The sequence below is a fragment of the Hippoglossus hippoglossus genome, chromosome 9, assembly GCF_009819705.1.
Source record: "Hippoglossus hippoglossus isolate fHipHip1 chromosome 9, fHipHip1.pri, whole genome shotgun sequence".
Taxonomy (NCBI): domain Eukaryota; kingdom Metazoa; phylum Chordata; class Actinopteri; order Pleuronectiformes; family Pleuronectidae; genus Hippoglossus; species Hippoglossus hippoglossus.
This window is the reverse complement of record NC_047159.1, coordinates 17,547,491-17,568,947: the sequence shown is the minus strand read 5'-3', so window position 1 is coordinate 17,568,947 and position 21,457 is coordinate 17,547,491. Positions and strand designations below refer to the sequence as shown.

General features: G+C 43.1%; 2 protein-coding genes across 5 annotated transcripts in view; one reads left to right on the top strand and one right to left on the bottom strand.

Annotated features, from left to right (window-relative positions):
* Positions 1-665: 665 nt before the first annotated feature.
* Positions 666-21,457, top strand: part of homer1b (homer scaffold protein 1b) — a 25,931-nt gene continuing 5,139 nt past the window's right edge. The window contains exons 1-9 of one of the 4 annotated variants that reach the window (XM_034594725.1): positions 666-708; positions 1,021-1,492; positions 7,335-7,491; positions 9,774-9,905; positions 11,451-11,540; positions 15,184-15,332; positions 20,209-20,365; positions 20,590-20,700; positions 20,789-20,869. In XM_034594725.1, the coding sequence (XP_034450616.1) occupies positions 1,473-1,492; positions 7,335-7,491; positions 9,774-9,905; positions 11,451-11,540; positions 15,184-15,332; positions 20,209-20,365; positions 20,590-20,700; positions 20,789-20,869 (897 nt within the window). In that variant the 5' untranslated portion in view covers positions 666-708; positions 1,021-1,472. Of the gene's footprint in view, positions 709-842; positions 1,493-6,935; positions 7,492-9,773; positions 9,906-11,450; positions 11,541-15,183; positions 15,333-15,601; positions 16,261-20,208; positions 20,366-20,589; positions 20,701-20,788; positions 20,870-21,457 lie in introns of those variants that run through there. The other 3 variants (XM_034594723.1, XM_034594722.1, XM_034594726.1) reach the window with 3 other exon arrangements.
* The window catches only part of LOC117767229 (junction-mediating and -regulatory protein-like), a 26,975-nt gene continuing 19,189 nt past the window's right edge, over positions 13,672-21,457 (bottom strand). The window contains exon 12 of the mRNA XM_034594668.1: positions 13,672-13,686. The gene's annotated coding sequence lies outside the window, so the exon portion shown is untranslated. The remainder of the gene's footprint in view (positions 13,687-21,457) is intronic.

Here is a 21,457-nt window from a genome sequence, read left to right as displayed (position 1 = left end):
CAATACAATTGAAGTAAATGGTGACCAATTATTCAAACGTAAAAAACAACAGCAAATAAGCATAAAATTCTTCCATACTGCTCCTGTGGTCTCATCCAAGTGTCCGTCGGCCCCGATATTCAAATTTGACTGGAAAGGATGTAATTTCGCCTGAATGTCTTCTTACTTAATTTGGATTTGGCTTCAACACTGTTTACCCCTGAAACTCCAAAAGTGTTTCGTGGACTCAAACACGTCACCCACCCCTCAGATAGTGGTGAGTGGATTATGAGTGAATTTTCATTTCTGGATGAACTATTCCTTTAAAGACACCGATTACACATTCACTGCACATAATAACAGACGCCTCACTTTGAGCTGCAGAGCAAAGTATGAAATCTAATTTTGCAGCCTTATAGAATAGCATTGTCTCCAAGCCTGTGGGTGAGTGGGCACAACTTCCCATTAAACTTCTCATGAAACAACCTCAAACATCAAATGGCATCGGTCCCTTGAGCGCCGAGTGACGTCACTGCGGAGGACGGTGTCGTGACGTAGGCAGTTCGATACTGACACTGATCTGAGTGGGAGGGAAGCGGATGCATCCATCTGCCAGATGTGGAGCGGCTTTTTGGGGGGGGGTGGGGAGGGGGGGTTGCACATAGGGGCCTATTAGATCAATACAGCACTGAGAGAGGGACACACAGCATATAGAAGCTGCAGTATAATGTAAGTCATGCGAACATTAAAACAGCATTGATAAGGGGCTCATTAATACGTGTATCAATTGGTTTTTGCAGAGGCACAGCAGATCGCTTTATATCCAAAGAGCTGCATCAATCTTTATTATATGAGCGCACTGGTGATGCTGAATGTGGGGGAGAGCTTTGAAATAGCTGTAGTCTGGGCGAGAGTGGGGGTGTAGCCCGTGAACCTACGGTAATGAGGGAGGGAGGGAGGGAGGGAGACGGAAAGAGAGGTGGACAGTGTGATGCTGTCTGTGCGTTATCTGCTGCCTAAATGAGGGTTGTCTTTTCCCAGCTCAGGCAGCAGGGCTCTTCCACCCTTCCAGCGACCGGGATCTGGCATTCACGCGGCTACAGCAGGGCGCACGTCGAGTCTCCATCGGATCCTTGCGCTGGATCTCCCACAGCCCCTCTTCTGCTGCTGCTGCTGCTGCTGCTGCTGCCGCTGCTGCTGCTCCATCATCACCAAACGACACCCAGCACCGGAGAAGAAGAGGCAGAAGAAGAAGCTGAGATTTCCGTGCCATGTGCACAACGACATGTATGTGTGAATTCACGCGGTAACAGGCGGACAGTGGGGAATGGAGCGGCTGTCATCAAATTCCTGAAGACGCACCGATAGAGGGAGGCTGTCGTGTAGAAGAGAGAGAGAGAAGATCATACGCAGCAGCAGCCAATCCGAGACATTCATTTGTCCTTTTCTTATTATTGCCAGTGAGAAGGATCAGTGGCCAGGTGTCGCTCTTCATGTCAACCATAACAATGGGGTAAGTGTGATTATTATCCCACAAACGCTTGACTGTGAGATCCATTCCCCACCTCATCCTCTCTGTATTCACGTCAGCTGCATGCGGCCGCCTCACACCATATGAACTTCCCTGCCATGGAAACCATACCACGCATAACAATATAATAACCCGGGTGCATATGCGTAAAAACCAGGCCGTCTTAACACGGGTGTTTTTGGCGGATGCATATATTTGCCTGGCATGTGTGGCTTAGTAATGATCTTGTCATGGCCTTCATGTGTGGCACAGGGAAACAGCGGATTCTGATGTGTATCATGAAGGAACTTGTATCTCTACCCTCAGAATAAGATAAAATATGTTCTGTTGGGTAAAATAGAAGCCCACCTCAGGATCAAGACAAATGCAGGTGCAGAAGTTCCATCATCAAACTTTTACCATCCAAATCTGCAGTGAGACTCCCCAGGTCGCCTGTATAGGAAAGTTTAAATTGGAATTTACAATCTGAATTCCTCACTGCTCCATATTTATTTTTGCTGCCTTGTAGAACAATAAGCGATTGGATAAAGATGCTGTTTTTTCTAGGCCTCTCTGTCCCACTGTTTACTCCCCACCTACATTATAGACAGTTATGTAATTCTGAAAGAAGCCATTTGTAACAACAGCATCTCCTCTTCAAATATTCTCACGTAGAGGAGCTGGGGTCTGATCTTCTGTAGGATCCTTGTCCTGCTCAATAGAGAAGGTCCGCGAACCATAATGTCAAAAGCAGGTAAATGGCAATATAGCTACAGTGCTGCACAAGGCTCCAGCGACAGAAAGTGGCTTCCTGTCTCTATGGCAGCACGGTGACCGCTGCCGTACACATCCTCAACAAACAGACACCCATCAGTGAAGTATCTAGCCTGGTGCGGCAGCGCTGCTCATTTGCATGTCCCCTAACCCTGAGCTCAGCGGTCCATTTCCCCCACCAAGCCTGCCGTTCATTAACAGCTGTCTCCTGCAGTTCATTGTGATTAATTGCACAGCAGGAGGTTAACAATATGGCACAGGCATGGTGCGATTTCAAGGCATCAGCCGAAACTCCTGCATTAACTATTTACAATACACTGGAGGCCTCTCAGGCGCCCACTCTGCCCTCCTACAGTGTGGGCAGCACACATCATTCAGCAATCTCCCACTCAGCCCAGCTCTCCACTGAGCTCTGCCACACTGGTGACTAACTTACTGTTATGCAACTGACTCAGTGACTCAATTGATCCACAGCGGATTGAAATATAAACTGTGATTCAAAGCACAAAGCTGAAGTGTGAACATGTGCAGGTGCAGGTGAGAGGAGAGCGAACATGAAGTGGGTATGTGCAGGACTGCTGTCTTGCTGCCTGTCTGGCAGTAATGGCACTAACACACAGATAGAGTCATATTTCACATACGGCCTCGTGACTCAATACCAAACCGCTTTCAGGTCTAATGGTAACGACACGGAGGAGAACATTAGTGTTATGGGATGAGAACAGGAGATGCCTATCAACACTCTCTCTGGTGCGCTCTCTCACTTCCTCTGGCAAATACAATCAGTGCTCAGACGGACTCAGTTTCTCTCCCTGTCTTTGCTCGTGTGTGTGGGTGTGTGAGAAAGAGAGTGAGTGTGTGGTTTACAGGCACATTTTAGGTCATCCCTGTAGATTGGGGCAACAGGGAGCTTTCTCATTAATTACTCCTCTCTACCTTAAATAAGATCTACTGGCTGTCAAACCTGTTGCCGTTGAGTTAATGAAAAAGACAGGAAGGACAATTTCAAGAGAGTGGAGGAGTAGAGTTGGAGGTGGCACGGGAAAGGGAGATCTCCTGAGATGTTTCATTACGCTTCAGTTTCACCGTCAGCGTCTGTAGAAAGAGGGGCAGCTGCATAGTCAAGGGGGACACACTGAAGTAGAAAGTAAAATGCAGCCTGGGTGTGTGTGTGCATGTGTGTGTGTGTGTGTGTGCGTGTGTGCGTGTGTGTGTGTGTGTGTGTGTGTGTGTGTGTGTGTGTGTCTAGCTGTTTGGTTGACTCAAAGCCAAGCATTCACATCTGTGCATCAAACCCCTGAAACCCAGGAGGTGCTATATACAACACTTGTTGGAACTTCAGGTGTGTGTGTGTGTGTGTGTGTGTGTGTGTGTGTGTGTGTGTGTGTGTGTGTGTGTGTGCGTGTGTGTGTGTGTGAATGCCCTGTAGGCAGCTGTACAGAGTTGTTCACAGATCAATATCAGTGTTAACATAAGTAGAGTTGAGCTGAGCACCATAGCTCAACATAGTACAAGTTTTCGTAAATTTTACATCTTTATATACAATTTTACAAAGTCCATTAACATCCCGGACATTTTTCATGGGGTCTATTTATTTGGTAAAAACTGTTCACAATTAGAGCTACTTTACCCAAACAAATGTGGACATTGTTTCTGACAAGATATGTGGGGGCAGAACTATCTCAAGATCTGGGCAAATAAAATCACTAGATACCACGAGAAGTATGTGAGAATGTTCTTTTTATTTTCTATGTACTGACCTTTTAATTCACATCACACATCAGCCAGTCTGTCTTTATATCAGTCCACCTGTAGTGACTTTTCCATAATTTACCCCAAGTGTGATTTTAGAAGCTGGTATCAGTTCCTTATTGCATCGCTGATGAACTCCAACTAAAAGCTGTCGACCACAATTATAATCAATAAAATAAAGGAGCATTTAAAAAAAAAACAGCAACATTAGTAAAAACTGATAAATCATCAGTTTTCTAATAAACAAATAATTTCACATTATATAAATATATAAAAATATTGGATAATGTTACATTACTTGATGTTAGGATAAGATAAGATAATGTAATGTAAAATAATGTAATATAATACAATGTTACATAGCATAACGTTACATTGCGTTACATTACGTCACGTGTTACATTAGACTTTATACTGTGAAGTCGCAGCAGACCATGAGCCGTTGTTACTGACGACTCAGGAGTGGGTTATGCTACTGTATGTTACGTTACATTACGTTACGTTATGTTACTTTATATTATATGACATTCAATTATTATATTATGTGTGCCAGATGGTGCGCAGTCCCGAAGGCCCTTAGCTGTTTGACATTGTACCTTTCTGAGCGTATAGATCTGAGCATAATGTAACAAGCATAACATAACGTAATGTAAAGCAAGGTAACGTAATGTAAAATAATGTAATATAATTCAGTGTTACATAGCATAACATTATGTTACCTTACGTTACCTTACGTTACGTTAGACTTTATAATATGACCAATAGCTGTTTGACATTGTACCTTTCTGAGCGTATAGATCTGAGCAGCACACAGCCACAGTTCATCTAATTGTTTGCACCTCCCAGTTTAGAGCTTCCCACTTCCTTCATCTTCTTCTACGAGAAGATGGGTGGATTCATCAGCACTCAATCTTCTCCTACATTCATCACCTCCTCCACGTTCCTCCTCCTCATCCCTCCCTCCTTCTCTCACTTCATCACTCTCTCTCATTTTGCCTGCCTTCTCTTTCTCTTTCTCTCTCTCTCTGTTTTAACATTCACGTTCCATCACCTGCCCTTGTGTGACGCAGTACACTCTGCATACTTAACACCTCCTCCTCATCCTCCTCCTCCTCCTCCTCTTTTTCCTCTTCCTCCTCCACACTTTCTCCATTACCTCTCATTTGCTCCCAACCAAAACCACCACTTTTCTTACACTCGTTTCCTGCTTCCATTTCCTCTGTGTCCTCCTGTTAATTGCGGCGGGCAGCGATAGTTTTCAAATTCACACTCTGCACGCCTCCTTCATGCACTGATAGAAGTTAGATAGCTTTTCTATCTTCCTCTCTTCTCCCACATGCTAGTGCTAGACATAATTGTTTTAGTGTGAGAAGATCAACATGGTCTGAGTTGACCCCCTTGGGATTGCATTGGAATTGCAGAATCTTGTAAAAAAAATTTAAAAAAAGACGGCTGTGGGAGTAAGTCTGATGGGTCGTATAACTTTCACGTTATATAAACTTACTTTTAATGAGGGGAAATACACACAGAGATTATCTTTATCATATTTTGTAAGAAAGCAGCATTCATCATTTCGTTATGGAAGGACTTCCTCTTTTATTGCAGTGTGTTTTGAAAGTTCACTTGTAGGAGTAGATATTGCTTTTATTTGACAATTGGTGGGCTTCCTTTTGGAACTAAAGTGTTTGGCTCAGGTGTTCGTGTAAAAATCAAAGCACAAAAACGCTGTTGTGTTTGGTGCACACACACACACGAGAAGCGCAACATTTTGCCACAGCTCCATCAAATTATGCAATGAAAAGCGATGCCGGTTGCCAAGCGGCTATTGCACAGATCATACAGACAGGCCGTGGTTGTGTGATGTGTGCCGGGAGAGAGTTGAAATGACTCACAGTTCTGCCACTTACACTGCTGTCGATGATTATGATAATTCACAAACAGCACTCCACAAGCGGCTTTGTGGGACGGCATTAATCATCCCAGATTCACTCTCTGCCTTCCCATACTCCTCAAATTCCAAATCATTCTGTCTCTTCCTGCCTATAACTTCCCTCTTTCTGTCTCTCTCTCTCCCTGTCTCCATGTTTTTCTTTCTTTCCCAGTCTTGGCTAATCACACTCAGGAGGGGTGCTGCTGCTGAATTTTAATATTAATTTATACAGCAAGCCTTTTGATGTCCCCCATCACCCCCTCAGTGCAGTGTAAGCACTTCTCTATCTCCTGCTCTGCCAGCACTGCCAGCCCAGAATATCTCCCTCTGCACCCTGTGCTTTGAGTGTGTGTGTGTGTGTGTGTGTGTGTGTGTGTGTGTGTGTGTGTGTGTGTGTGTGTGTGTGTGTGTGTGTGTGTGTGTGTGTGTGTGTGTGTGTGTGTGTGTGTGTGTGTGTGTACTGACTGTAGATATTAACCAAGAAGCTCCAACAATACTGGAATATATGAGGGCACTGGAGGAGCGAACCATCGAGCAAGGGATAAATGGACGAAAGAGCGAGGGAGTGAAGGTTACGTGTGAATGACAGGTGAATGGTTGGTCAATAAGAAAACAAGAAAACGAAGATGACTCTTATACAATCCCCAACAAACCCAAATCGGGGTGAGTCTAAACTCAGGTTTAAGTATCACACAAAGGTCAATAAGGAATTAAGTCATCTCATCTGAACATGGAGTTTTGATCATCTTCTCTTCACCCATATACTCACATATTTGTATTTATACATATTCATAGATTCATCACAAGGATGTTTATGCATTGTGTGTGTCTGTGTGTGTGTGTGTGTGTGTGTGTGTGTGTGTGTGTGTGTGGAAACTGCAGCTCTGTGGGGTGTGTCTGTGGTTGTTAACCATGGCCTAGTGTCTATATTTAGCCTTGAACCCTCTCGTTCCCCCCCCCTGTGCTCCCGAGTGTGACCCTCGCTCAGAGCTGCAGGCATTCCCATATCAGAGCAGTGAGAGTCGAAGCTGCCTTACACAGGGAGAAGGACTTTCTGCGGGAGAGCTGCGTGCACTGAGTGTGTAGATTAGAGAGATAATGTGTGAGCGGACGTGTAGATTTAACATGTATGTGTGAACTCTGCTGTAGTTCAAGGGTTCATTCAGCTTGTTGTCTTTGTACACAAGACTATGAGTGTGAGCAGTGGTCCTTTGACAGCCTCTCTTCCCGTGGTGTAACTATGGAGGATGGCGAGTTGGAAATCCGGTTGCCAGGGCGATCTGACTCCCCTGTGGGCAACAGGAGGTCCAATGGCGGCGGCCGCGGGTTTGGTGAGACGTTGGTGCTGCGGCACAAAGAGGTTCACCACTTTTTCTTCGTCCCCTTCAGGGAGCAGCCCATCTACAGCACGAGGGCCCACGTCTTCCAGATTGACCCCAACACCAAGAAGAACTGGCTGCCCACCAGCAAGCACGCTGTCACAGTCTCCTACTTCTACGACAGCACGCGCAACGTCTATCGCATCATAAGCCTGGACGGCACCAAGGTGAGCAGTTGATTCGGATTGTTACTGTTCACCTTTCTCACACACACACACACACACACACACACACACACACACACACACACACACACACACACACACACACACACACACACACACACACACACACACACACACACAGACTTCTTTATACGTCTCCTGCTGCATCCACCCTTTGTGTTATTTTTAATTTCCACCAGCTGGCATGGTTTTATTAAGATGTTCCAGATGTTTCCATATAATCACCTCATCACACATCAAACATCCTTCCAGGAGATTTTAGTGGCACTGTGATCTACTGAGTGTTAATGGTGTTAATAAGCTCTGCACTGGAATCTAATGTGCAAACACATCTCAAAAGAGGTCAGTGTTGCAGCCCGTCCCAAGACCGACGACTCGTGTTTCATCCTGTGCCTGCGTGCATCTACTGTATTTGTGCAGGTATGTCTTAATGTCTCAGGTTATTCTTGTTAGAGATCCAGGAAGGATATTTCTGCTGGGCATGGTGTGATGGAAGATTTTATACTGGGACGGACCAGTCACACACATGCACTCTGCCTGCCAGTTATGGAGACGGGGGGGGGGGGGGGGGGGGGGGGCGGGGGGGGGGGGGGGGGGGGGGGGGGGGGGCGGGGGGGGGGGGGGGGGGGGGGGGGGGGGGGGGGGGGGGGGGGGGGGGGAGTTTAAATGAGAGAAACAGATGACAGAGTGAAAAGGATGTGTGGTAGAAGGAAACAAAAAAAACTAAATCTTAATAGTTTCAATTAACAACCATAATATTGTAACTATCCAAGGTAGAGTTACCACATGCTACGAGAAACAATGTTATATGAACCTGTAGAAGCCACGAGTACATATGATATCTACTGTGTTTTAAGACAAACATTTTTTATTGACGATGTTAAGGAGAAGTACTGCACTACCCACAATCCTCGGGTGTAATAGCGACGCCTCTGATTGAGGGAGCTCGCTGTTACCATGGTAAGGTTTACTGCATCTTTGAAAATCGTGTTGGCTACGCAATGTTCGGATCATTCAGTGTTACTACACCAGGTTACTATACTATACACAGGACAATAAGAGTCTTTTGCAACATAGCATTAACAAGGTTAAATTCAAGAGGAAGTGTTTGGAGAGGGATCATTTGCAATGGTACATGGGACACGTAGTTCCTTCTTTGTTTTCCAATATTTAGTTTTGCTCCAAATCAAATGTTTTACGATCACGTTGCATGTAGTAGCTGTTCGTCCTGGTTTATATAAGGATTTTCTGAAACGCCGATGGAGAAAATGAATGACAAATTTACTTCTGGAACCAGAACCGTTGCGCTCAATAGACACTTGATCCCTGAATTCCACACACACTCTCTGACTGCTACTCTGCTCAAAGTCATTGTATTGATGCCAGCCCGCATATCAGCTATTACACAACACTGCTAATTGATCAGCCATTAATTTGTTCTCTACTTGTGTTACCTAACAAAGGAAGTTGACTTATGTAAAAGCGATTTCTATTTTGGTTTATGGAAATTAAAGGATCTCAATACTCCGCGACTTTTCCACAACCTCATCTTTTGCAATGAGGAAATCAGGAACCAGACGTGAATATATACTTTCATTCATTGGTGCATTTAATTGTTTATGTGCCAATAACAGATTGGTGATCTAGTGAGTATTTACCACAGCCGGATGGAGTGTGTGGGACTGACTCAAAATAGATTTACACCAACTTTCATAATCCTAGTTTTACTTTTTCCATGTCAGCCATTTCCTTTTCCAGTTTCAGAGTGGCTGGTAACTCTACCAGCCACTCTACCCTCTATGTGTATCTCTTTAAAGTTTGTTGTGTCGTAATGATGCTGCATCACTGACTTTGCAGCTCAAGGCTTTCAAAGTCACACTGAGCCGCCCTCTGTTCACTTCACAAACATGGATGTTATTGTGTTGGTGGGCGTGAGCCTGACGTAGACCAGAAGCTATATAATTACTGTTCTCTCAGGCCTCACAGTGCTATTTGTTACAGTCTATAAAACCTCAGAAAATGTTGTCAAATTCTCAACGCAATTACTCATAAGCCCCTGGTGTCTAAGATTTAGTGCAAATCCAAAATTATCCAGTTAGCAATAGTTCTTAATAAATAACCTAGCAGAGAGTTATCATCAACATTTTTCTATCATATAAAGAAGATAGTAATCGATTAATTGTCACACACACACACCTACATGTGTGCACTGCAGTAATAAAGTTAACAGAATACATGTTAAGTCGGTTGTCTCTGTCTTGCAGGCAATAATCAACAGCACCATCAGTCCCAACATGACGTTCACAAAGACCTCACAGAAGTTTGGCCAGTGGGCGGACAGTCGAGCGAACACCGTCTACGGCCTGGGATTCTCCACTGAGCATCATCTAGCCAAGGTGCCACATGCACACACACACACACACACACACACACACACACACACACACACACACACACACACACACACACACACACACACCTCTAAGCATCAATCATAGTGGCTTCTCTTTTCTGCTTCTCCCTCACTCCCTGAGAGAGGAGGCATGTTAACTTTCGTTTTACTGTAGTTGCTATAGTTTCTGTCAAAGTGTAGAATCTGCGTGGCAGTTTGCCGTAATGTGTTTTTTTTTCCTGTGTGCATCTGTGTGTTTATGAAAGTTATTAATATATATGTGTGTGTGTGTGTGTGTGTGTGTGTGTGTGTGTGTGTGTGTGTGTGTGTGTGTGTGTGTGTGTGTGTGTGTGTGTGTGTGTGTGTGTGTGTGTGTGTGTGTGTGTGTGTGTTTGTTTGAGTAGGTGTTGGATTCTCTCTGCAGTATGATTAAGCTCTGTCGTGAACTGAGGAGGCTCACAGCATCCCCACACATTTCACACACACACCCATACACTCATATTAAAAACATATTTCATATTATACACTGGACATGATGGGTGGAGCCAGTGATGCTTCAGATTTAAAGGGACAATCCACCAATTTTACATATTGGTTTATACTGGTTCAGTCCTTTAATGAGAATTGTCTCGTGATCTTGTGCATTATATATATATATTATCTTGTGTTTATAAACAAACCGTATAAGAGCATGGTAATTATATTTAAGGTTTAGTTTATTTTGAAGCTTCCATCATCGTCACACTCCTGAAACACTTACACTGAAAACTACTGGGTTTATATCACTGTACCAGACCTATTATATTGCACTGAAGTGAAATGATATTGAGTTACTGATTGCAGCTCACAGCATGGCAGACACAGGACTGGCTCCATTAGAGCTGTCACATTTCCTCACCACTCAACTCTCTTTACATCTGTATGTACTGGATAACTCTCTAAAACTGTGGGAGTGTATTGTTGGCGATGAACCACACCCTGAAGGGACATCAGGGATGTTTATATTTGCCCAAAGCCCCTCAGCTGAGCTCACCTTACCTCTCCAAACTCACTGGATGTATCTTTGCACTCGACAAAAATAACCCCACAGATCAACTTCAGCCACCGACAACTATACTCATTAAAAGGAAACTATACGAGGAAACGGCAGAGTGGCACAGTCTGCTTTGTTCATGTGTGTGTGTGTGGGTGCATATGTCTCTGATAGAGAGGTTACTAACGGTGACCTAGTTAGCTCACATTTCTGCTTGGGCATTATGGGTAGGGGCCATCTTTTCTAAGTTCAACTGTGGGTCGTTATTGGCAACAGATTCTCTCCGTCCTTCGCTTAGCTTCACAGTTGACCTATTACACACTGATCTGCGTGTGTGTGTGTGTGTGTGTGTGTGTGTGTGTGTGTGTGTGTGTGTGTGTGTGTGTGTGTGTGTGTGTGTGTGTGTGTGTGTGTGTGTGTGTGTGTGTGTGTGTGTGTGTGAACATATGGCTTTACTGAACAGATTAAACCTCATTTGAATTAAAGTCCATACTGATATCTGTCCTCTGTGTCCAGTTTGCAGAGAAGTTTGCGGAGTATAAAGAAGCGGCGCGGCTCGCTAAAGAGAAGAGTCAAGAGAAGGACATGGCCACGTCTCCTTCTCAGGTACGTTCACTACACAAAACCCTAACCCCACCCACTCATTCTTAACCATCAGCCTATACTCCTGAGGAAATGGCTGTTTGCTGAAGCTGCTGAAGCTTTTTTGTAAGGATTCCCAAACCAAAAACTTACAGTAATTAAATTATTTCTACACATTTGAGTGTATAAACTCAATTAATGCAGTGGAGTATAAAATCCTAATATTCCTCTGAAAAGTATAAAGTAAAATGGAACTATTCAAAAAGACCAAAAGGACCAAAAGATTGTACTTTAGTGTTAAGTTAATGTAGTAAAGCTGTTTTCGGACATGAACTTCGGAGAATGTCCACACAACTGGGTCCTGCTTTCTTCGGACTTCACACATCGCAGCAGGACATTGCCCGTTCACATGCGCTCACAACAACACAGACATCTCTGGAGTGTCTGGCGAGGGGGGGGGGTTCCTGCAGGCAGATGCAGGATGTAATGTAGTAATTCAGCTGCAGAGATCTTGTGTGTTTGTTTACAGCACATAGACACCGGTGTTGGCTCCTATCACCCAAAAACTCTCTTGACATCTTCATCGGTGTCTTCTACGTGTATGGCACAGCTTTTTCATCCTGAGTGATTTGTTTTCTTTATTTTATTCTGTCCTGGTGTGTTCTCACGTCAGCTCCTTCCTTATCCGGAGTTCTGAATTTGGGGCTGGTGTTCACTTGTGTTTCTGGAGAATGTCCGGAGATTATCCGGAGTTCATTGCAGCTGAAGTTACTTTTCTCTAATATGTGACCCCGTGGGAATTCCTGACATTGAGGTGAAGAATTACAATTATGCTATAATTTTACAATGTCACTCAGTAGAGCACAGACCTCCGCCGAGGCCCACAGTGCACTCTTACCACAGATCTGGATACTGCAGATGTCGATTTCTTTGCTTCATTCGCTTTAACTGTTAAAGATTTGCAAAGTCTGTGACCACATTACTGAATGAATCCATCTCAGCTACACGGTGGTTGTAGTTGTGGGTTACTTCCCCTATTTCATACCATACTGTAAGAATAAACCATCTCCATATGAAAATATATGTAAATTTGTTGAATCTACTCCACATCCATAGATACCCACCTCCTTAATATGCCAATCATGCAAAGTTAACTGAAGTAATTCCTGGATCTGCCTGTTTATCCGGTTCCATTCCATAATTAAATGTATTTTTTCCTTCCCCCATGTCCCATGGAAATCTGTTTTTGTGTAATCTTGCTTACAAACAAACCGATATACAAACCAACCAATGAACAAATTAACTGTGGTGAAAACATATCTTCCTTGGTGGATGTAACAAAGCTGTCTGTGAACTCACCATAGTTTGGAGAACATAATTAGCTGTATGTTTGGTATTTGTTTCTGTGGGCTAGCTAATAATGAAGTGTTTTAGGGCATGTAGATGTGTCTGAGAGAAAATTAGCTTGTTTCAGAGGAGAATCCCCAGAGAAATCTCTTCTTTAATTTAAAGGCTGCTAACAGGCTTCGTGTCCTCCTCTGTTCATTATGGAGGCAACAGGAGCGACCCCCCACCGCGCTGCGGCCTATTACTTGTGCTATCAATGCGGCGGCCCACGTGGGCTGAAATGCTACAGTACCTTTGTGCTTCCCCATGGGAGGATGTTTTTTAATGAAGCCAAGTGGACAGCTTTGCTCTCGTCGGGGGTCGAAGGCTGCACGTGTGCACGCTGGCCAGCGCAGCTCGCATGTTGCTGGAAGAGGAGGGACTGGCGTTGCATTGTGCAGCCTCCCTGCTATAAGCCTGCAGCAGAGCACTAACGCTGTCTGCTCTGTTTCACCACTGAAAGTCAATGTTTCACCCACATGCCTGCTGGCTCTTTCTAATCTCCCCATCTTATCTTTTCTCTTCTCTAAAAAAAGAGACGAAAGAGAGGAATTGTTCAGATGAAACGAGATGAAAAAACACGAAGCCAAATTCTATATGCTGGTCCCAGTGGGCCAGACCCCAGAGGAAAATGTGTCCGGAACAGATATTAAATGGTATATTAATGAAGGTTGAGTGCAAAATGTAGCGCCCGCCATAATCTTTCTCTTATCTCGCACTTCCTGCTTGTCCATTAGAGACGTAGAGGCAGTGTCATTGTGCTGCTGCATTGTGCCTGAGCCCAGAGTTGTAACAGCTTTGTTTTATGTACGCGCAGCAGCTAAATGATTTGTCTCTCGTATAATTCTGTGCTTGTATGGGATATAAAGATAAGCATTAATCTGCAATTTCCCACTGTCATAGTAAGCTATTTAACGGCCTATAGGCATGTGGAACCACAGCAGTAAGAGCTTTATCACTGTGTGAGACACACACACAGAAGATTGTTTATGTATGAGATTCTTAGTTTTATCTTGTTGCCATAATTACTATACATTTTGTATTATTACCTGTGAGTTAATCATAATTTATTGGGGAATTGTAGGTACATTCCCTCGGTGGCAAAGGGCTGAAACAATTTGTCGACCGAAAATCCGCATCAGTGTTGATAATTCTGCACAAGAACAGCTTTGATTAACGTCTCAAACCGGAGGATTTTTGTGTTTCTCTATTTCAGTTTGTGTTTTAATCATTTGACAATAAACTCAAATCTCAATTAATTATGAAAAATAATCCACAAGTGAATCACTAGTTAAAATCTTTGTCTCTCCAGACATAGCGTCTGTCATTATTCATACTAACTACAACACAGTTCTTATTCTGTGCAAAAACAAATGACTGTTTCTGCTTTTGGTAAATGCTCCATTTCCTGCTCGCCTGATGCTGTTGCTCTGGATCAGAAACCAGACTCGACTGAGAAGAATCAAATGTAGCAGATGTAAAAGCTTTTGTGACCCGACTTGAGGTTTAATGATCACTATTTCACACATATATTTATTTATTGAAGTTGCCAACGTGAATACTAAATTGTTGAGCTTTTAAAATATCTATATTTTTAAAACTATTCTTTCCAAGGTTTTATAAATACAAACATGGCAGATATGTGCTCCACACAAACAACATTCAGCTAATATGACAGTATAGTTAAATAAACAGACTTATGGATAAAAAAAATCTGTAAATAAAGCAGTAGTACATACATATATCACGTCAAAAAAATGTAATACAACATTAAGAGAAAACAGTTTTTTTATTGCTCAATAAAATATCATTGTAGATTTGCATAGTTTTGTTACTTTTATTAGTGTCCATAAGTTTTAGAGTCTTCATATTTTCTTTGAATCCACATAGAAATCCCTTGAAATTTGGGGTACAGAATCCTTATGATTTAAATGATGTCAAAGTTATGGTTCTAATCTTTAAAATGTGTAATAAAATGTACTACTAAGATTGAATTTACACAATGTATAATATTTCAATAGAGGCCAAATTATACTTGAATGGATGCAATGGTAAAAAGTGTATCAAAGATTCTGGTTTAACGTTGCAGATTTTGTTTTCAACAAACTTTGTTTTCAACAAAAATTGTACATAGATTAGTTGGATATATATTATGTAAATTGATTTCACATTTGATCCAGTCTTGTGTAAATGTGAATAGTGATACAAGGATTACGATTTTTTTTCAATGTTCGACATCTTAACCGACAGTAACCGCTGACCACCTCTGTGTCACGTGCAGGAGTCTCCGGCTGGTGAGCTCTCGTCACCTTTGACACCACTGACCCCGCCCATGGAAACCATCAATGGCACAGATGACATCTGCGACACGACTCCCAACTCAGACAGTCGCCCGGAGCCATCACAGAACGCACTGGCCTACACACACAGGTACATCCCACAGCATGGTGCCGTGGTCCCAGTCCCGTGTTGTCATGGTTATTACAATAGAAATGTTACAGCATTTACTGTCAAATATCACACACACCACACACTTATATAGATGATATAGTTTCTCTCAGTTTTTCCATATGTGTGAGGTACAGAGGTGCACACCTCTCTCGTCTGCCTGGACGTATGTGTGTGTGTGTGTGTTGCATGTCAGCATGGTTGTGGACTCCCTCTATTCACCGCTGCTCTCTCGTGTTTTTCCTCTCCAGGGAGCAGTTTAAGACTTGTCGGGTCTGCTCTTTCTGATAGGGATGTCGTTACAAGTCCTGACAACTTCGACATCATAACTACACAAAACATATGACAATAATTATATGACATAACACATACAAATATGCTCAGGCACAAACGTTCCCAAAAAACAAAAGCCTGGTCGCAGGTCAGTGAGTGGGAGGGTTATGCAAAACCTGCAGCTCTGCCTGGTTTTACTAACTGATAAAAACTCCAGTGAGGAGGGATATGGGTGCAATGACATTACAGGACTATTTCTTGAACGATATCAGTGACACTCACATTGTGTCACTTCACGTGGACCAGCAAGACATGAAACTAAGTGTTTCTCAGGAAGGAGGAATTATTTGTTGAATCCTAGCATGCTTTTAAACCCACTTATTTTTCATGTTTGCCGACTGCAATGCAACAATATCTTATAAAAATGTAAATTCAAAACTTTTGACTTTTATGTTGTTTTATGCATTATAGAGTATGTGACCTCTATATGCATGCGGCACTACTGTTGTATACATTCCTTGTGTCTTTGTGTCCTGTTTGCACAATGAATCTGGAAATGGATGATTCCTGTGACTTGTGACTGTCAATACTGGAACTTCACATACAGTAAATAATAATAATAGTAATAATAATAATAGTAATAATAATAATAGTAATAATAATAATAGTAATAATAATAATAAACTTTGTTATATTCATTTATATAGCACTTATATAAATATAGCATTTATATAAACAAGTTTATGAAGTGCTTCATAAACAGAAAAATTTCATACACTAAATTATGTAAGATAAGGGGGTCAAAGTGCAATGTAAATCTTTTTTTCTGTGCATAATGGATTTCTGAAGAGGTGTGGCTGTGAGGTTCATCACTGAAAATGGTCAATGACGCGTTTATGTAAGACTTATATAACATACTGTGGATAGTGGGTGGCAGAGAAAGACCAAGACAGACAGACACCAGACACACAGAGTGCGTGTGCGTGTGTGTGTTACTAGATGTTTAGGAATCCTATGTACAGACTTTATACAAAGCCCCTGTCTTTCGCTTGTTCTCCCCCTTTCCAGTTTCTGACTCACACGTGAACTGAGGAGGCTCGCAGCATCCCCACACATTACACACAACCACACACACACGCACACGCACACACACACACACACACACACACACAACTACACGCACAACCACACACACACTGTAGGGCTTGGACAATCAGTTTGAGTCGTTTCAGTAAATGAAGTGATGTTTTTTCTCAGGAAAGGAAATGTTCTGTCGTTTTATCTCCTGTCTCTTGTAGTTGACTGTAAACCCATTTCAAATTTTACAAATCTTCTTTTGTAAAATCTCTGTAACTTGTGCCACTTTGATCATTTCTCTTTGCTGCGATTCTTAATAATTAAAGATATCAATCAATCGCTTAATGTATTATCTTTCTTATTTGGCTAACTCTTGGTGTTTGAGTGGAGATCCTTCCCATCTTCGATATTTAAAGATCATTTTAGAGACCTTTAGAGATTGACTGAAGTGCAAATGCCTAGAAATCCTCACCGCTACATCACAAACTCTGTGAGGCTACACAGATCTGTGCAGAGAGAGCAGGATGTAGAGAGGACACCCACTGCCTGCTGCAGCCTTGCTGCTGATATGTCTATTAATGCTGCATGCGTGGGAGAGGGTCGACTCTCGGCATTTGCGGTGGCAAGTATGGATGTAACAAGCAAACCTCAGTCTCACATTTTCTGAGAGACATATGCAACGACCATCCAGATATTTTACCACACAAGCCTCTCTTATTACTGTCGTTTCTGCTTTTACTGTGGCTTCATCAGCCTCAAACTGTATTGGTGACTATTTGTTTAACAGTGTGTAAGCATGTAGTTTGATGGCCAGAAGAAAAGAATAAAACATTTTGTAGTATTTTTTTTACGTCTTTATTTGTACACATCTTCAGACCCACATGTAGAAATGCACCTGAAAACAGAAATCAGGTGTCTTTTGCCCCAGACCTCTACATGACGGTCTCAGTTTGTCTCTCATGTGTCTGGAATTAGCTGATGACTTATCTCCACAGCGTGTACACCACGCTGCTGTGTGGGCAGGTATGAGTGGGTGCAGAGGGCAGAGGAGGAGAGAGAGCTGTATGCAGGGCTGTGAGAGGGGATTGTGTATCGCAGGATGTGGGCGTGTTTGGCAGGTCTGCAGTGCACTCGTTTGGAATCGTTGTCAGAATGTTATAAGACCTTTAGTTGGGGCTGGCTTGGCTGCGTGTGAATAGTCTTCTAGTGGTGGAGGATGTAGGCATCTGTTGGCGGATTTGCTCTGGGCTTGTGTGAATGGAGATGATGCCGATGTCATGCGTCAGGATGCCGCCAGCATCCTCCGTTCCTCCGGTGCTGCCATGGCAACTGCTCTGCCTCCCTGCCTCTTGAAGGGCTCCATGATGAGAAAGAACCTACCTGATAGCGCGCGGTGGTCAGGAACACGGTAGAAACATGGAAAACTGTAGAAAATCTTTTGTGTCATACAAGTTGATGCTCTGTGTGTTTGTTTGAATTTTATTGAGCCTGGGAGGAGAATTATCTTTGTCATTGTGAAAAAGTAAAAGACACTAAACAAACTGTTGATGTTTTATTCATTGAAGGTGAATTAGCAGTGTGTACAGTATATACAGCATTCAGAATAAAATAAAATAAAACAAAGTAAACTTAGACACAAGTTACATTAAACAGATAAAAACAGCTGAAAACTACTAACTTTTGTAATCTTCTGTATTTGATAGAAAACTTTTGATTTCTACAGTCTGAGACTTTGAAGATTTGAATTCATTTTATTCAAGCATGGTGCAAAAAGTGATAATTTCATCCTGGTACAAACAAGAACTTATTTCTCCCTAAGTTCAACATCACATACTTTGCTCCCAAATGGCTATAAATTGAAAAAATTAGATCATAAACAGCAACTGAAAAGAATCAATAGCTAATAAATCCTCATGATAAATGATTGTTGTCTCAATAATCACATCATCTTTACACAGAGAAGTTCAGCGACACAGCAGCAGCTAACTTACCCTCCACGTCTCACACACCCTCCGCTCTGCTCACCCAGTATCGTGCTCAGGTGCCCTCCTGAAACCTTTCAGCCAGCCTCATTTACTGGAGACGAACGCCAGTGTCAAAACATCTTGCACTCTTTCCTCTCCTCTAATTCTCCCTCGGTCGCTCTCACTCGCTCTCTCCGTCCGTCTCCATCTGCACATCTTGACGTCTCTCCTGCTCTCCTGCTCTCTGAGCTGCTGTGTGGGGTTTATACATTGGCGGGGCTGCGTGCCTTGGTGACAGCATCCCTCCATGTGTGTACATGTGTGAGTGTGTGTGTGGTTGTGTGTGCATGTGTAGGATGAAGTGTCGTTTCCCTCCCATGCGTCACACACGCAGACACACTTGCACTCACAGAGGGGGTGGCTGTTGTGTAAGAACTGAAGGCGCCGTGGGAGTCCTGAGTGAATTAGATCTGGGCTTTCTCTCTTTTACACTCCACAGAGTGGGTGTTATGGCATAGTGGAGAGTGGCTGCAGTGTTTGAGCGTATATACATGTGTAGGTTCCATGAGGGGGAGGAACAAAAGTGAAAACACTGTTCTGGGTCAAACACATAGACTCATCACTCCTTGAACGAGCTCAGCTTCTTTTTTGTGTTTTCCTGTGGATGTGTTTGCACCACTGTGAGGGATTACTGTGAGGCATGTGGGAGTAGGAGCTCCTTTTCAAAGGTACTTGACTCCATGTCAGTACTTTACAACATTTAGATCTCTGAGTATACACCTGCCCAGGTCAGACATTATGTGAGAGTCAGAGCGGGCATTATATAAAGCTAAATCAATGCCTGCAATGCTCAGATCTAACAGGGGAGATGCACAATGGAAGCATTTCCCCTTCATACATATATCTAATATTACACTTCAACGCTGTTTTTTTCCCCACCAGCCTTTTTCTCCCACACATGCCACACATCCATCTGGAAATTCAATCACGTTCAATCACTTCTTCCTTATCTCTCATCTAATTTCCCCATCTGTGAGTAGCTGGACCAGATTAGGCTCCAGCCAGTCTGAGGATATAATCTCAGATTACAACTCATGTGGCAGACGGCTGCTTTCACAGCTTCTGTCCGGGAAGTGCCACCCTCCTATCTGAGTGCCTGCTGCAGCCTCCGTCAACTTTCAGTGTTGGAGGATGGATGGTTGGATGGATGGATGGATGGATGGATGGATGGATGGATGGATGGATGGATGGATGGATGGATGGTGGACGGACGTATTACTGAATGCTTCAAGACTATGAACTCAAAGCGCTTGTCTGGATGGATGGATGGATGGATGGATGGATGGATACAAATGCTAGTAGTTCTAGTATTTGTGTGAGGTCTTGTTAAAAATGAACCTTCACAGTAACCACTTGATGTTACACATTTAGATCAGACATCACAAATTTACACATTTACACAGTTTACATCCGACATGAAACTATAATCACTTATCATTTTATGTTACTGTTGTGGTAACCTGACATCTCTCTGTGTTCTGCAGCCCCGCCATGACAAAACATTGGGAGGCTGAGCTGGAGGCACTAAAGGGGAACAATGCCAAACTAACGGCAGCTCTGCTGGAGTCCACAGCCAACGTCAAACAGTGGAAACAACAACTGGCTGCCTACCAGGAGGAGGCCGAGAGACTACACAAACGGGTGAGGGAAGGGGCACGGGAGTGCCTGCTTGTTTTCATGTGTGATACTTTTCTTTTCAAAGCAAACAGGAGGGATCATTTGGAAAGGATTGTGTGAAGTCAAGATGAGAGGATGGGAGTCATGAAAGAAAGAGGAGAAATGGGTGTAAGCAGGAGGGAGAGTAAAAAGAGTTAGTCTGGAAATTAAAGATGGGTCATTTCACAATGTCCATTTCCTCCTTTTAGGTGACGGAGCTCGAGTGCCAGAGCAGCCAATCCCCAGCGATCAAATCCCAGAAGACTGAACTCAACCAAACCATAGAGGAACTGGAGAATACGCTAAGGGATAAAGAAGAGGTGTGTGTGTATGTGTGCGTGTATTTGTGTTTTTGTGTGTGTGTACGTGCATGTTACACATCCTTATCATCTATTTACTGTTCTACAGGAAATGGAAAAGTTAAAAGAAGAATTGGAAAACATGAATGACCTGATGGAGCAGAAAGACACCCTTACTCAGAAACTTGAGGTGAGTGAAATGAAACTTCAGTTGGGACCACATTCGTAAAAAAATTATTTGATTTCAGTAATTACAAGAACTTATATTTGGTGGTATGAATCTGCCCTGGGACTTAACTGCCATTTCACATTGCACACGAGGAAAGCCTTAGGTGGGGAGAGCACACCTCCCTACCCTTACATGAGCATTCTTGGAAAGTGAGGCAGGGAGAGCGGCAGCTAAAAGAACAGAGCAGGCATCAATAACAAAACATGACATCAATTAGGTCAGATTCAGTATACAAAGGAGGTGCTGGGGTGGAGGTGGGTTGAGAAGTGGCTTGCAGAGAAAGCAGAGTGCATAACATGAGCTGTGCCAATTGAAAACATAGGAGGAGATCATGGCATGGAGATCTGCTGCTGTCAGTTGACATACTGGATTGTGGCTGAGCTTGACTTCATGACCTGCCCGAACTAAAAGCAGCGTTTCCCTGTCAAATGTTGTCGTATGTGTTTGTGTATGTGTATTTTTTGACCATCCTCGTACTGTACATTACATCGGCACAATACCATTATGAGAATAGAGCCTGTCTCATTCCACACATACTCTCTTCTCTCT